Genomic DNA, 16,738 nt, shown 5'->3' on the forward strand with positions numbered 1-16,738 from the left:
AAAAAAAAAGACAGATGTGAAGAATTTAAAGACATAGAAATAGGTGTGGGGGTGGCCAGGTAGCACATCGAGTAAGAGCACTGGCCCCAGTGTCAGGATGACCTGGGGATCAAATCCAGGCTCAGACACTTAGCACCCACCCAGAAACACCTGGCCGTGTAACCTTGAGCAAGTTACTTAACCCCAATTGCTAAAAAAAAAAAAAAAAAAGAAAGAAATAGGTGTGGTAGAAGGGAAGTAATGCAGAATGAAAAAAGTCAGATGAGAAAAAATGCAGGCTAACAACAATTATGTCAAAATTAATTAATGATTTAGAGGCTTCAAATGAGAAAATACCTTGCTTCCCTTACACATGTACTGATCTGTTAATGATTTCAGTTCTAGAATGGCCAGTTCAGAAGCGTGCATCATTGTAAATGAGATGTGTTCCTAAAAATGTGCATCAGTTTAATTTCACAAAATCAGGCCAACTTGCATAAATCGAATTACTTTTTTTATATACTTATAGATGGGTGGTAGATTCAATAAATATAGGATTTCTTTTTTAATCATGCTTATTTACATATATTTATATATCATTTTTTTTTACTTTATTACTATTATTGCTTACTGTGTGCCAGACACAGTGCAAAGTGTTAAGGATAAAAACAGAAGTAAGATAGATAGACTTCAAGGAACTTAATGGTTAATGGGGGAACAGATGGGGGAAGATAGCACATAAACTGGAGCTAGAAAGATACTTTCTCTTCCTGGTTTTCAATCGGCAGTGGTTCCCAATAATCAGGCTTGTTCTTCGCTCCCATCCCCATCTGTCAAATAATCTTTTATCTGTGAACAAACACTGAAGGGCACATAGGTACCTGCTACTTAAAGCAAGCCAAGCAATCATTTTTATGTAAACAATCATTCTTTGGGTTGTATTTCATGCCCTTTCTTTTGGTTTCAGATGTTCTGAGAATGATACCCCTTTCTCTAATAACTAGCATATGACTTTCAAGTTCATAGAGATGTCAATGGACTCAGAGCTGGAAGGGAGCTTAAAGGTCATCAAGTCCAGCCCATTCATTTTACAGAAGAGGAAACTGAGACAAGAAGTGACTCATGCTAAAATTCACATAATACTAAGTGGCAGAGCCAAAGTTTAAATCTAGTACTCATGGTGGGGTGCTTGGGATCTGTTTGTAAAATGTATTTGTAAACTCAATTTGTAATACCAATCTGTAACATCAGGAATGATGGGGTGCTTGGGATCTATATTTGTAACATCGGTCTATAAAACTTTGTAACATCAATTTGTAAAACCAGTTTGTAAAATCACTCTCCATTTCCCCCCCTAGTCTCAGAGCATTAAAACTCTGCCCCCTCCCCCCACCCCCACCCCCCCACTCGCCCCGAGCTTCAAAGCATTAACTCTGCCCAGAAACAACTCATGAATTGTTTATCTCAGCCTTGGAACACTAACAAGCTATACCTATGCTTCACAAAAGTATCTATAAACATTCCAGCTCATGCAGCTATTATCTCCCCTTGTATAGTGTCCCGCTGCACCCAGGAATCCTTCAGGACCCTATCTCTGGGTTAACTCCTTAGCCTATTATCCACTGAGTCTTGGTTAGCGCTGGTTCCCAGACATTAATCTTGTCAAACATAACACTGATGTGTAGCAGACTGGGCACTTCTCCATCAGCCCTTGACCACTAGCCAACTTAATGACATTCAAGCCACACCTCTAGGGAGCCCCCCGCGCCCGCCTTTCTTGGCATTCTTCCTCTTGACCCTGCCAGCCTGGCCACTGCCATAGAGCGAGAACAGGGAGAAGTCGATGTGCTTCTGGGAATCGAGGCGCAGGACGAAGGAGGGGATGTTCACCACCTGCTTTCGGACCCTGATGTGCCTGTGGCGGGTGAGCACGCCCGCGGTGGATGGACTTGGCCAGGCCCAGCTTGAAGACCTGCGTCTGCAGGCCCGGTCCAGGAAGTCCTCAATCTCCAGGCCCAGGATATAGTCCAGCTTCATCTTGCCCTGGTCCAGCAGCCGATGCACACCAGGCGCTCCAGCAGGGTGTTACCTTCGAACAGCCCCGGCGGGTCCTTCTCGTCCAGCATGAGCAGCTCCCTCCCCGCCTAGCGGATCTTGGCCAGTGTGAACTTGACCTGACATACCTCCCGCGTGTTGCAGCCCATACTCACCTATCAGCTTTAGCTCCTGGTCCAAGCATGACTTCTCGAATGGCCACCGAGGCGTCACATACGTCTTCCGACACACCCAGCTCCTGGCCACCGGCATCTTGGCCTAGCAGGACTGTCTGGCCAGCGCCTCCTTCATGCTTCTGAACCTCCGGGGGCCGGGCGAGAAGGGGCAGGGGCAGAGTTAATGGAGTTAATGCTCTGAGACTTGGGGGGGAATGGAGTGTGATATTACAAACTGGTCTTACAAACTGATGTTACAAAGTTTTACAGACTGATGTTACAAATGTAGATCCCAAGCACCCCCATCATTCCTGATGTTATAAATTGGTATTACAAATAGATTTTACAAACATAGATCCCAAGCACCCCATCACTCAGACTCCACATCCAGTGCCCTTTCTGTTGTAGGAAGCTGAGATGATTAAGGTTTCCCTCTCCCAAGCCAAAGGCAGAGAACTCCAATTTAGTTTATTAATTGGTTTTGTGAAAATAGCGCATCAGGCAAAATAACATTAAAGATAGCATCACCATGTTTGTGCACATATGCCGTCAACAATATGGCATTAGTGAGCAACAGAGAACTGGACATCTTGGACACCTCAGCACTGGAGTCTTTGCTGACCAAAATCCAATTTATATCTTAGACAATTGACAAAATAAAGTAATGAAGTTTTTGTGACAAAGGGAAGGACAACACTGAGACATTGGGAGGGAGGGAGGAAAGTAAAGTTAGGACAGGAAGGAAGGAAGGAAGGGGGAGGGAGGGAGGAAGCATTATTTAGCACCTATTATTTGCCAGGCACTATACTAAGTTCTTTACAAATATCATGTCATTTAATCCTCACAACACCCCTGGGAGGTAGATGCTATTATTATGCCCTTTTACAGTTGAGGAAACTAAGGGGGAAAAAATGGTTAAATTGACTTGCTCAGGATCACGTAGTTAGTGTCTAGAGATGGATTTGAACTCAGTTCTTCCTGACTTCAAGCCCTGTCTTCTATATACTGTATCACCTCCATTGTTTATTTTTGACTTATGCATCTAGGTATAATATAAGCGAGCTTGAGGAGTGGCTTCGTGGGAAGAATCTCCACCAGAGTGGAGCAGCAGAGACGATGGAACCCTTGATCCATGCAGCACAGCTCCTGCAGTTAAAAAAGAAAACTCCTGAGGATGCAGAGGCCATTTGCACCTTATGCACCTCCCTCAGTACCCAGCAGGTGTGGGATTGTCATAGGCTGCTTCTAGGCTGGCAGAGCCATCATCCAGCGTGCCTCAGTTTGGATGAAAGTTGGGGTGCTAGCAACTCTGTACAAAAGGTTGCAGTACTTGCCTTTAAAACTCAGTAACTGCAAAGCCCCAGGGTTGGAGGAGTTAGAGCTGTTACAAAGCAGGTGACTCAAGACTATGATGCAAGTACATTCTAGATCAGGAAGTAAAGAATTTTTCTAATTTTTAAAGGTGAGATTGAGAGAGGACTCCAAATAGCTATGCTTACAAGCTTTAAGTCAAAAATATAAATGCTTTTGAAAACAAATTCTGACTTGGCAAAAAAAGTGACATTTGCCCCCAATAACATCCATTTGCTTAATGAAATGGAACTTGGGAGAGTTGGTAGAGGGTTGCATTTTGTATAAGAATTTTATGGATGTGTCAGGTTCAGCCCAGACTCTGTTGTCTATTCCTAATTTGGGTCTGGATTCTAGATTTGATTTGCATTGTGTACTGAAGTTCATTCTTTGAAGTTTTCTACAGGTTCAGATAAGGTTACCTTCTTTGTGACCAATATTTCTCTTGATTGCAACAGATTGTCAAAATCCTCAATCTTTACACTCCCCTGAATGAATTTGAGGAACGAGTGACAGTAGCCTTCATACGAACAATTCAGGTGAGTTTGAGAATATTTATCAGCTTTATAAAAAGGTCATTTCCAGAACTAGTAACTAGCAATGAAAGTATAACATAACTTTACATGTCTGTGCTAAGAAACATGGTCTTAAAGGCAGAAGATGCTAGATGACACATGCTGTGGGTGCTATTGCCTCTGAAAGAACTGCCTTTCTATCCATTTTCTTGAGTAGAAAAATGAACCACATCTTCCATGAATAAAGTAGCATAATGTGGATGGGTAATATTCACCTGAACCGTCTATTTCTCTCAGGTTTTAGAGGTATACAATCAACCAACCTCTTCATTTATTACTGGGATGGAAGGAAGTTACATAACCAAAGCTAACAATATCAGATTACAAAGGGAAAAATAAGAAAATGGGAAAATTTTTAAGTTCACATACATAAACTCATATATTTGTAAAGATATACATGCACAAATATCTATTTTATTAAAAAAATAGCTTAAGAATCTGACAGATAATTCTGGGGGATGAATACCTCATTTGTGTGTGATGTCACAGGCATCATGGTATATTTAAAGAACATTCAATTTAGAGTCAAGAAAGACTAGAGTTTGAGTCTTCTCTGGTGATGTTTATTCGTTGTGTGACCATGGGCAAGTCACTTAACTCCTTTGACTCTCAATTTTCCCATTTGTAAAATATGGATTGCCTTCTAGGCTTGTTGTGAGGCTCAGAAGAGATTATAAATAACTCATATTTCTAAGCTTACAAAGCATTTCACATAAGTAATCACATTTGAGCCTCACAAAGACCCTGAGAGGCATAGAGCTATTATTATCCCAACTTCACAAATGAAAAAACTGAAGTTCAAAAAGTTGAACTGATTTAATGATTTTCAGAAATCATTAACAACTTCTCAACTTAGTGGAAGCATATTGAATACAAACATGGCTTCCTCAAATGTACATGTAAGAAAATAAAACTGTCCTGCAACTCCTGTAGGTATTATTAAAGGATTGGAGAGAAGGGGTGAGTAGTCTAGGTTTGTGAAGATAGTGGGAATAAAAACAGCAACCTCACAATATATTCAAGTCAGAAAAAAGGAAATATCCTGACTTCAGAGAAAATGATTCATTTTTTATTTTATTTACAAAAAGCCAGTTTCATCAAATTGTTCTTGGGTATTTATTCACAACATGTTACAAGTCTCCTTAGCAATTTGGATTATTATAGATCCTCCCATTTGAAGGGAAGCTGATGGTGATGGTGATGATGCTGGTGATGGTGACAATAGATAGTATGTATATAGCTCTTGATGATTTGCAAAGTTCTTTACAGATATTGCCTCAGTTTTTCTTCACAGCAACTGTATGTGGTAGCTGCTATTATTATCCCAATTTTACTAATAAGAAAACTAAGGCAGACAGAGGTTAAGTGACTTGCCCAGGAGTTAGTGTCTGCCATTAGATTTGAACTCAGTTCTTGACTACAAGCCCAGTGTGTTATCCACTATGCTACCTAGTTGCCACAGTGACAGTATAAACTGCCTTTGGAATTGTTTAGAAAGTGATTTCCCAAAAGGTGATGAGTCAAAGGAAAAGTTCAGTTTAATTTAAAGCACCAGAAATGAGCCAGAACCTAATTAAATCAGTGGATTAAATCAGTCATCAGTGGAAAACTGGCAGATTCTCACTGATAGGAAAAGAGTAGAAGGCAGGTTTTCTGATCCAAAGGAGCCAGTCAGGATAGCAGTCACCAATAATGCTGCCCATGGTGTGCTGATGAAGAGAGGCCTGCAGCACTCTCATCTTTTGAGGGTCCATTCTACAGAGGTGATTGACAACACCATGAACAATCAGCAGTGGCCTTCCCCTTGCCATGCCTTGTGTAAGAGGATGATGACCCTTCCTGTAGATCTCCAGAGGCAGATTCTGTGTCATTCTCGTTCATCCACAGCACCTGTCAAGGCTGCCTCAGTTGATGGGCCACTTTCTCCTTAATGAAATGGAGCCCAGGTGGTTACTATACATTTTTACTCTACTTTCACCATAAAATAATTTTAAGTAGGCCTTGCTGTAAAATGATTCAGAAATCTGAATTTTAACTTTCAGGTGATTATTTGTTTTACAAAATTATTCCCCTCAAAGTTCCTGTTAAATAATAGCTATGTACTTTAAATAATTAGCACAGCACAATTTTTTAAAATGTATACAAAAAGAAATATCTATAAAACTAATTCTTAAAGTGTTGTCCCATTTACCCCATCATCCACCCCATTCTTAAAACCACCTTCTAGTTGTTTTAGTCTTGCCCAAGTCCTCTTTTTAAACTTTTTTTCCAATTAAAAAGCATTAATTTTCTCTCCCCCCCCCAAAAAAAAGAAAATCAACAAACAACAAAATCCTTGTAACAAATAGTATGGTCAAACAAACGAATTCTCACATTAGCCACATCCAAAAATGTCTCATTCTTCACCTTGAGACCATCCCTTATCTGGCCCGAGATAAGTAGTGTGTTTCTTCTTAGTCCTCTGGAGTCATGGTTCATCACTGCATTGATCAGAGTTCTTAAAGTCTTTCACAGCTGGCTGTCTTTATTGTGTCATTATTGAATACGTATACAGCTGCATGAATTGTCCCTCTAGTTCTGCCCCTCTTACATTGACATAGTTCAAAGAAGTCTTCCCGGTTTTTAAATGACACAGTGATATTCCAATCCATTCATTCTACAAGTTGTCCATATACCTTTTTTAAGCTGCAAAATCCTAGACTGATCCTACTGGATATCTTTGGATATAGTGTTTTACTCATCGAGAGCAGTTTAAATGCCACCCCTGTCTTTTCAAGTTCATTTTGAAGTATGTAGGAATCCAAATAGCAGGGCTATTTTTTAAAATTTTATTTGTACTTGAATATTCACATAAATAACTGACTATTGCCAAGTTATAAAAATAACTTACAGTGTTCCCTTAATGTACTTTTTAGGGGGATTGTACATACATGCATATAATGCTTCCTGTAGGGGTATTATAACTTCTATTCCTCTTATGTGCCAAGATTCATTCCAAAGATATCTTTTTGTCATATTGACATGAAGCAAATTGTTCAGTATCTTTTATTAGTAATAGTAGTAGTAACTGTACTGGTAGTAATAGTAATAAAAGTAGTAGTAATAGAACTAATAGTAATACTAGTACTAGTAGTACTCGTGGTAGTAGTAATACTAGTAATAGAACCAGTAGTAGTTGTAATAGAAGTAATAGTTGTTGTATTATTACTAGTAGTAGTAATAATAAAATGAGTAGTATTAATAATAGAACTGGTAGTTGTTATAGTACTAGTACTAATAAAACTAATAGTAGTAGTTTACCTCTTTATTGGAGAGTGTGGACTGAGCATCAGGAGAGATGTAGATTTAAATTCTACTCCTGACACTTTCAAGCTGTGTGGCAGAGGCCAAGTTCCTTCACCTCTCAGTTCCTATGGCAGCTCTCTATGGCAAAAGAGATGGCAGTCTCTCCTGGTAAAAAGAGTTACGACGCACAGATGAAGTCATAGCCCCAAGCCTTTAAAAAAAGAAAATATGATCCAATTGAATATCTTTGGAGGATATAGTGTTACACTCTTTAAAAATAGTTTAAATGCTGGCCCTGTCTTTCCAAGTTGATCCTGGTATATGGGAATACAAATAGCAGTGCCTTTTATTTGTACTCGAAAGAATCCTCAAATCAAAGGTATCTTAAGTTCATCTAGTCCCAAATAAGGCTAGATTGGTTCTTTTCTTCTGTTTTAAAATATCTGCAGGGAAAGAGTTTATCACATCCATTCAAGAATCCCTTCTTTATGTCTCTCAAGATAATTTAATCCTATTTCTTGTGTGTTCTTTAAAGAAACCAAGACTTTTTTTATTTTCATATGCATTAAGAGATTAGGACATTCGGAAAGTAATTTCCCCTTTCTCTAGGCCTCAGTTTCATCTTCTGTAGGATGAGGAGATTGGAGTAGATGATTCTTAAGATTCTTTCCATCTATATCTCCTTTGATTCTAAAACAGAGGTGGTCCCTGACCACTTGATGTCCAGTTTATCTTCCAGACTTCTCTCAGGACATGTGAAAAGTTATACATGAACCTAATCATTTTAAAGGTATAGCAGCACATCATTTGAAATAAAGGCAGAGTCAGAATTCTTAATGGTTTCCTTCTCCTCAGGCACAACTACAAGATCGAAATGACCCTCAGCAACTGCTCTTAGACTTCAAGCACATGTTCCCTGTCTTGTTTCCATTTAACCCATCCTCCCTGACCATGGACTCAATTCACATCCCTGCGGCTCTCAACCTGGAATTCCTCAACAAAGTGTGAAGACAAATGTTTGTTGTCTTGGCTCCAGTCCCAGTGAGTTCAAGCAAAAAGAAAACGATGACATAAATTGAAGGAAAAATTCAGTGTGGTAAAAGGTGGACCAAGCCAGAGCCTAAGAACCTGTGCAAAGTGCTGAACTGTCCAGTATCAGGCACATATCTTCAATGTGATTATTTTTCTTTTGTATTCTACAACTCAAAATAAGAATACTTGAAATACAGTTTTTTAAAATAGTTTGGTTTCAGACCAAATAAGTGCACAGACCATAGCAGTTTAAACAGTGACTTCCCCAGTGCCATAATCAGTGTACCAATCTTGTCAAGCAGACATTGGCCAACTTTTTCATCTTCATTCCGTGTTTATTTAATGCTTAAAAACTGGACGTTTAAACTGCCTTCAGGGAGCTTCTAACAAATGCTGATACTGATCATTTTGGGGTTGATACATATTCCCCTTTCCACTATTTTAGGAAGCAGGGGAAAGGATGTTGTGGGTTTGTGGCGGGTTGTCTGGTGACCGGGATGAGTTTGCCCATTTTTCCCACTACAGAGGCAGTGCCTCCTAATTCTTTCCCCAGGTCTTAGTAGTATTTTGCACTTTGCTTTTTTGGAGCAAAATTGTCACAATGGTACAATCCCCTTTATGCCCAAAGACTTCTTCTTGGTCTTGGTATTTAGGAAGAGTTAAAGCTGCTACATGTCAATGCCCTCCTTAGGTGATGACTAGCAAATTAAGTAACTATATAAGAGGAGGTATTCTCATGTCCAAAACTTGTTCACAGTGAATGCATCCAGACAAGACATTATTTTTATGTACATTAATTCCCCCATGTTAAGGAGTTCTAATTACTGCTGTCACTTATGAAAGAAAATATAAATAGTAAAAGTATGAGTGGTTGAAAATATATGAAAATAACAAATATAGATTTGGTCTTTAACTTTCTACGTTTTTTTTTTAATCCACTAAAATTCCAGTAAAATATTTGATGTTGTTCATCCATTTCTGTTTGTATTAAACATTTTTTTCAAGGTTACTGTGTTAAAGGCATATGAAATCTCCCTTTTAGAAAATAAGGGGATGGAATTCCCAGCACTTAATGCTTACCCAAATTTTGTCACTTTGTAAAGTTTTTTCTAACAGTACAAGTGGACTTTTTTTTTTCAGAAGAAAGCATCTATTTTAAAAGTTCTACATGACTTCTTACACTATGTACTCTTGTTTACTATCTTCATCATATATTTTCCTTCTTAAAAAAAAAAAAAGAAAAGAAAAAGTCCGTTAATAGATGGTGATAGTACAAAGCAGGATGTTGCCAGTGCGGGAAATCATAGTTTGCTAACCAGAGAGAAGTGGTCCCTCTTCCTGATTCTTAACAGGGAAGTTAATTATTCCACAAATTACCAGTTACATGACCCTATTATTCTTAACTCCACTTTCTTTCAGGAACCTACAACAAAAAGCCCATAGGACATGGAAACAGATGCATACTGCTTTCCTTATTACCTCTCCCTAGCAAATATTTCCTTCCTTCTTCCTGGCCCCCACCTGTATCATCACCGCATAGTCTCAGAACTGCAGAACACTCCACCCTTGTTATGATGACAATCATATCAAACCTAATCCTTCTTTAACATGACCACCTCTGCTTCTACAACAAACACTTTAACTTGGTTTTGGCTATTTCTGCTGAATTAAACCTGTTTCTGATTCATTCATAGATATTTATCACTGATAATATCCATAGCATCACCTGCCAGTTTCATTTTCAGTGTTAATGTGAAAGTGTCACTTCTGTGGCTACCTCCTTAATAACTGTAAAAGTATCTTGTAATGACTTTGTGGCACTTTAGTTTAAAATTATTCCTATATGCAAAGGCTACCTTTACCCTTCAAGAGAAGAGAAAGCAGCTTGTCAGGGATTTTGAAAGTTGGAAGACACCTTAGATATCACCTAGTCCAACCTTTTATTCAGTGCAGGACACTTCCCTAAAAACTCAACACATTTACTTAGTCAAGCTCCTAATGGCAACGTTGGTTTTCTGAGTGTATGCTGTCAGGCATGGATCGTGTTTCCATATTTAGCGGGATGTGGAGACCCCCCCCCAAAAAAAAAAAAACCCCTGAGCCAGGGCCCCACCTTATCTTTCTGTGCCTTTGGGCTTTGTTAGTTCAAAGGTACAAGTGATATCCCACAAGTTTTCCATGCTTCCCTTAAGCCTCTTCCTGTCCACTCACCAGACAGGGAAAAATGTTAGTTTTCTAAAGAAAAAGGTGTCTATGAAGGTAACTACTGCCAACTGGCCTTACCTATCTTATACCATCAGCTTCCTCAAACTGTTTAGGTACCGTGTTTCCCCGATAAGACACTGTCTTATTTAATTTTTTTGGACAGAAAAACACCAGAGGGTATTTTCAGGGGAGGGCTTATTTTAATGAACATTGACAGCAATTTTAATAAACAGGTAAATGTGAACAAAAAAATGTACCTTTATTCAATAAGCAAATCACTGGGGAAGAACAGGATGACGCGCTCACTGCTGCAGCTCTGATTGGATGCAGCTCGAAGCGCGGCGTGCGTTTCACGGGGGGAGGGGGGGAACAGTGCATACAGAGGGTACCGTAATGTAGCGTGTAGCGCAGGGGATCACCTTCACTACAGTAGCAATCTCAATAGGGCTTATTTTCGGGGGAGGGCTTATTTTAGAGGAATCTTACACAGTAAGGGGAGGGCTTATTTTCGGGATAGGTCTTATTATCGGGGAAACACGGTACCCATCTTTCAAGGGTCCTTAGTTAATCACAGCAGCAACTAAGGATTTACAATATCTAATGCTTAGCCATTAGAATGAAATGGAAATAATCTATGGAAGGCTTTTTTTTCTGCATAGATATTCTAATTAATCACAGATTTCATTCTTAATTTTTTCCCTAAGGGATAATGGTGTTTTGCTGAAGCTGTAAAGAATTTAATTTATGTGTATTATATTTTTAAAAAAGAAAAGAAAAACATAAGATTTTTATAGAACATTAGTATAGGAATATATAGAAATTGGCTGTTTAATGTTAGATCTAATATTTAACTTACCACCTAGCTTGTGCTTGGAAGGAGATTCTTTCATATATTTAATGTCAAAATCTTTTGTTAACTATTTTTACTCCCTGCATTTAAAAAGCACATTTAATGCAGCTTTATTCACACAAACATCCCCAAATCCATGGAAATAAGAATGGCATTTTGATTTAAGAATATAGTGCAATATATATACAAGGCTGAGATTTATATTTGTTAATATCTCAGATGAGCGCCTTTCCCACTCTGTTCCTTCAGTTATTATTAAGGTAACTGATTTCTCAATCGCTATTTTCCTGGCATATGAATTATTGTGGGAAGAATTTTAATGTCCTAAGTAACACTGTGGTGGATTTAGAATTTATCCAATGAGTCATTCTGAATTGTTTTAAAATCCCAGAAGAAAAAAATATAGATAACATCACTTTTAGATTGATGGGCTTTTTAAGAATGACATGAGAACTATCCTATTATGTTAAATTAGTTGTGTGTACATAGCACATCCTTAACTAATCCTTCCTGACACTTTTAAGACATTTTTTTTTCCCCTGGCATATGCATTCCATCAGAGCTGCCATTGTTGTTTGAAATGACTAGGCTGTTGCAATACACAAATATACATAGGGCTTTTTTCCCCCCTATCCTTGGGGCATGTCAATAATGGTTCCTTTGGAGTTTCTAATGAGTTTTTAAGTTATTTATAAAGCACTTAGAAGCTTGGAAAAAGGTAGGGAAAAAAACAGCCAACTGCCACAACCAGGTCAATCAGCACATATCAATTGTCTGAATTACTCCTTCTTAAAAAGGGGGGGAGGTGATCTGTAGTTGCTTTTCCCTTAATATTAAACGTTACACCAAATTTTCCCTTATTTCCCTGACACTACAGCAACAAGGGTATCATAATTGAATGACTACATAATGCCTGTACTACTCAACAGCTACTATGTGAAACACAGGGTAGGATCCTCTAGTCATGCTTCACAGAAACCTTTCTCCACACCAGGTGTTATAAGACTAAGCCAGATGTTGTTGCATGTACAGTCAAACACTCATGGTTCACTTCTCTGCCACCCTGATACCATGGAAGGGTTGGGGAGGAGAAAAAAAATAGACTAGAGGTTTGGTTTTACAGAGGTTTTACAGTACTAAAAATAGTAAGGTGATACTGTTTGTTTTTTAATTTTAAAAGTCACTGGATGAAAAACTTTTTTTCCTACATTATAGAAACTCTAATACTTTTAAATTTAGGAATAAATCTGAAATAAACATTTTCTTAAAGTGCACGTCAAACCTGGCCAGAGCTGGATGTAACATTTTTGCCTCTGAATGATGTTTAGAAGGAGCAGCCAGCCTCTCTCTGAAGGAGTTTCAGTGATATTCAGGGGGTGAATCAGATATCATAGATGAAATACTACTGATAAAGAATATTTTTCCATTTTGAACAAATCTGTAAACTACACCTCTGTTTATAGGAAAATGCTTATAATAGTCACTGTAATATTCAGCTGTGGATAAAAATTTGTGGAAATAAATACTTTTGAATAAATGTGGGTCTTCAAATCTAAATGAAATCTAGAACTCTTTGCAGCCAAATTTTGGCTGAGAAGAAAAAAAATTGCATATCTTCTGAGGACTTATCGTATCGGGGTGGAAGACGGAGATCTGTATGCTCAAACATCCTGGTCAGTGATACATACTTCCAAACTTTTCTCTCCCCTATCCTGTGCAGAAGTTAGTGGTGGATCTGTGAACTAATTTGATCTTTTTAGAAAGAAATATAGCTTGGGGGGATCATAGATTTATTAATGAAAGGAATCTAGTCTAATCAATCCCTCATCTTACAGATGTAGAAACTGAGGTCTAGAGAGGACAAAGTGACTTGTCCACGGTCATACAGGCAGGATGTAGAGGATAGGATCTGAATCCAGGTCTGTAATCTTGAAAAGTGTTGCCACTACCGTGTTTGGGTATATTACTTCAACTTTCAGAAATTTAGTTTCCTCATATACAACTGGAGAAAACTGAGCTAGATAATCTATAAGAACCATTGCAGAAGTAACATTATATGGTCTATGCTCTTTAAAGGTTCAAGTCCTATACCATAAACACATCTACCAGTGAATTTCTTGTGCTACCTCCATCTCTCTCAGAGCTTCCCTGCTACTAAAATTTCTGAAGCCTCTGTCAACCTCAGACCACTAGAATTTGTAAGAAACCAAGAGTCAGAGAAATTAAAAGGAAAGCTGGAGTTCTAACAAAAAATAGCCCAATTAAGTTTGAAGGCTGACCCAAATATTTACATAGTCCAGTTTTCTCTCCTGTACCCTAATAGGTTTAGAAACCAGTGTAATCTTCATTCTCTGAGACACACACACACAACACAACCCGACCTGACCCCATCCCCCATTAAGATGATTCCTTTAATTCACAAACCCCACCCTAAATTTCTTCAGTAGTTTTCTCTCTTCATCAGCACCAGGGTTCCATTTCTTAGCACCCGCTTTACAGGGTTGAGGATCAAAATAAGCTAAATCACTTTGCAAACCTTAAGTGCTATATAAATGTTAGTGAATATTCCCATCTCTGCTGCTTATTTCTTGGGAAGTCATAACCTTTCAGAGCTTGTGTCTTTATCTGAAGAGGCTGGTTTGGATACATCCAAGGTCTCTTCCTGATCCCAAACTATGACATACTGCAAGTAGTCTAGGATATCTTGACCTTCAGGTCAAAATAATAATGCTAATGATGGGGGAGGGGATGCCAATAGGTTCAGCAGGAATTCTGATCTTATTTAAGACCAGAAAACCTGCAATATCGTCTGGAAAGAATCCAAGGTCTCGGGCTTCATTGGAGGGAGAGTGGTAGAAGTTTGTTGTTACGCTTCCATGAGAAGGGGCAAGAGTCCTGTAGGGGGCCTGCGAGTGAGAGGGGGACCAGACCGGAGGGGCCTCAGTGCATAGACAAAGGGCAGAGCTGACCCGGAGGAGCAGCTTGTAGGTCAGATAGGGGCCAGGTCCCGGGAGACAAAAGGCAAGGACAAAGGAGGGTGTGGGCCAGGCCCGGAAGATTTAAATGAAGAGATTAAGGAAGAACGAAGGGCTCCCGGGTGGGACCGGGAGAAGGGGTGGGAAAGGACCAATTACCACTTCACAGACTGGGGTCCCATCACTGAGACTCATATGGTGCTTACTCTGTGCCAGGCACTCTGCCAACGCGACCCTGGGAGGTAGGTGCTATTACTGCCCCATTTTACCTAGGAGGAAATCGAGGCAAGCCGAGGTTAAGTGTGAAGACTGCTGCCCTGCCCGGGCCATCTGTCCACTGCGGCCCTTGAGATGTGCCGTCTTCTCCAGGGGACGGTGACCAGTCACCCGTTATTTGTGTCCCCGGAGCTTCAAGTGCCCGGCAAGGCCAGAGGCGCATCAGTTGCGGCCTCTACCTACGTCAGCCTTGGTCCGGTGGAAAGCCCAGGGACGGTCAGCAGCCCCACACAGGAGCTACACCCGGCTCGGAGGGCCGGCCTTGGGATCACGAGGCCCGGGCTCGAACCCTGGCTCCGGGCCTTGAGCTTGACGTCCGTGGGCCTGATTCCCCACCTGAAGAAACCCGCCCCCGCGGAGGCGCTGCCCGGTCTCAGTCGGCTCTCAGCACACTTTCCATCACCTGGTTCTCCGAACTCAGATTGCGCAGTGGCCGCGTCATCATCGACCAGGGTCCTGTACAGCCCCCTCTAGCTCCCCTCCCCCCCCCCCCCCCCCCCCCCCGGGCGCCGCCCCCGGGGGCGCCCCTCCCCCGCCGGCCCTGCCCCCAGCCTCCGCGCCGGCCCGAGCCCCCAGCCTCCCATCCCCTGCCTGGGTCGTTTCATAATCACGTCGGGCTCCCGGCACCGAACTTTCCCCCGCCCGGGCGCCCGATCATATAAGGAAAATATGGTAGGTTCACTTGGGAGCTGAGCAGGCACGGCTCAGGCGCTTCGGCCCCTTCCTAGACTCTAAGAAAATCCTCTCTGCCTTGGGGGCCGCTCGGGCAAACCTGGGGACAAAATGCCCGGGCGCCCGGAAGTCGTCACCCTCGCCCCTCGCCCCTCGCCCCGAGAAGAAAGACGGACTGCTCAGCCAATCGCAGCCCGCCTCTGGGCGGCCAGCCCCGCCCCTCCCCTCCTTGGGGGCCAGTCTCGGCCTTCCTCGCTTTTGCCTAGGGTCATAATCCAACCACTTAATCAATCCACGTTTAGTAAGCGGATGCTGTGTGCCAGGCGCTGGCATGTGCTGAGTGCCAGGGACACAATCAATAAAAAGGACAGTCCCGGCTCTCAAGCAGTTTACAATCTGATGGGTTTGGGGGAGACGACACAGGAAAATGGCGGGGAGGGGGGGGGGCCTGGTCCGGAAGAGGTCCAGGCAAGCAGAGAGGCGGATGCCAAGTGCAATTTCTGGTGCCCGCAGAGTGCCGTGCCAGCCTCCAGTCCTCCCGTCAGAGAGGAGAGGAAGCTGCGGTGCGGCGCTGGGGGCCAGCAAGCCTAGATCCCACCGCACGCGTATGGGCCACAGAGGCTGAGCCGACCCTGGCAAGGACGCCCCGTTGGGCTTGGCAGCGGCGGATGCGGACCGGATTACTTACCAGGGCCGGACCCAAATCCAGCCCCGAACCCTTCAGGGCTGCGTGTGTGACCCTGAGCAAGACGCAGCCTCTGTTTGCCTCCGTTTTCTCCTCAGTAGAATGGGCATGATAGTAGCTGCTACCTTCCCAGGGTTGTGGTTGTGAAGCGCTTAGCACTGCGCCTGTCACCTAAGAAGCGTTATATAAATGTTGGCCATTACTATTTTAACGATCTGGTCTCGTTTGGCACATTAATTTTTCCTCCTTATCAACTAATGACTATATACATCAGCATATGCAGTATGCATATTTGTATATTGTATATGTATGTGTACATACATGCCCTAAGAGAGCACTAGAAATTAAGTCTGACTACTGATGTACTCCAGGATGCTGAACATCATTGCATCTTTTTCGTGCACCTGACCATTCCAATCTAAGGCTACAAATTGCCCATCTGCCTTAACAGGTCCATACTGGGGCATCTTCGCTGGAGTGGTGGGTGGACAGAGACAGCCTTAGACAGCTGGCAAAGATGCTCGCTTTAGCCCCTCAGTCCCCCATTCGCCAAGTCCCTTAAACCATCTCAACTCCCCAGGCGACTAGGACATAGGTTAGAGAGAGAGAGAGAGAGAGAGAGAGAGAGAGAGAGAGAGAGAGAG

General features: G+C 41.6%; 1 protein-coding gene and 1 non-coding gene across 5 annotated transcripts in view; one reads left to right on the forward strand and one right to left on the reverse strand.

The window, feature by feature from the left end:
• The window catches only part of MYO5B (myosin VB), a 565,409-nt gene extending 556,243 nt beyond the window's left edge, over positions 1 to 9,166 (forward strand). For all 4 annotated transcript variants that reach the window (XM_069104353.1, XM_069104327.1, XM_069104336.1 and 1 more), the window contains 3 exons: positions 3,236 to 3,410; positions 3,998 to 4,078; positions 8,255 to 9,166. In XM_069104353.1, the coding sequence (XP_068960454.1) occupies positions 3,236 to 3,410; positions 3,998 to 4,078; positions 8,255 to 8,407 (409 nt within the window). In that variant the 3' untranslated portion in view covers positions 8,408 to 9,166. The remainder of the gene's footprint in view (positions 1 to 3,235; positions 3,411 to 3,997; positions 4,079 to 8,254) is intronic.
• A 5,939-nt stretch (positions 9,167 to 15,105) lies between these two features.
• On the reverse strand, positions 15,106 to 15,188 carry LOC138174583 (small Cajal body-specific RNA 18). Its single transcript, XR_011171775.1, has one exon. It is a non-coding gene; the product is annotated as a small Cajal body-specific RNA 18 (non-coding RNA).
• Between the last annotated feature and the right edge of the window lie 1,550 nt (positions 15,189 to 16,738).

The sequence above is a fragment of the Petaurus breviceps genome, unplaced genomic scaffold, assembly GCF_028583685.1.
Source record: "Petaurus breviceps papuanus isolate PSGF00001 unplaced genomic scaffold, PetGlider_PUasm1.0 131, whole genome shotgun sequence".
Classification (NCBI taxonomy): domain Eukaryota; kingdom Metazoa; phylum Chordata; class Mammalia; order Diprotodontia; family Petauridae; genus Petaurus; species Petaurus breviceps.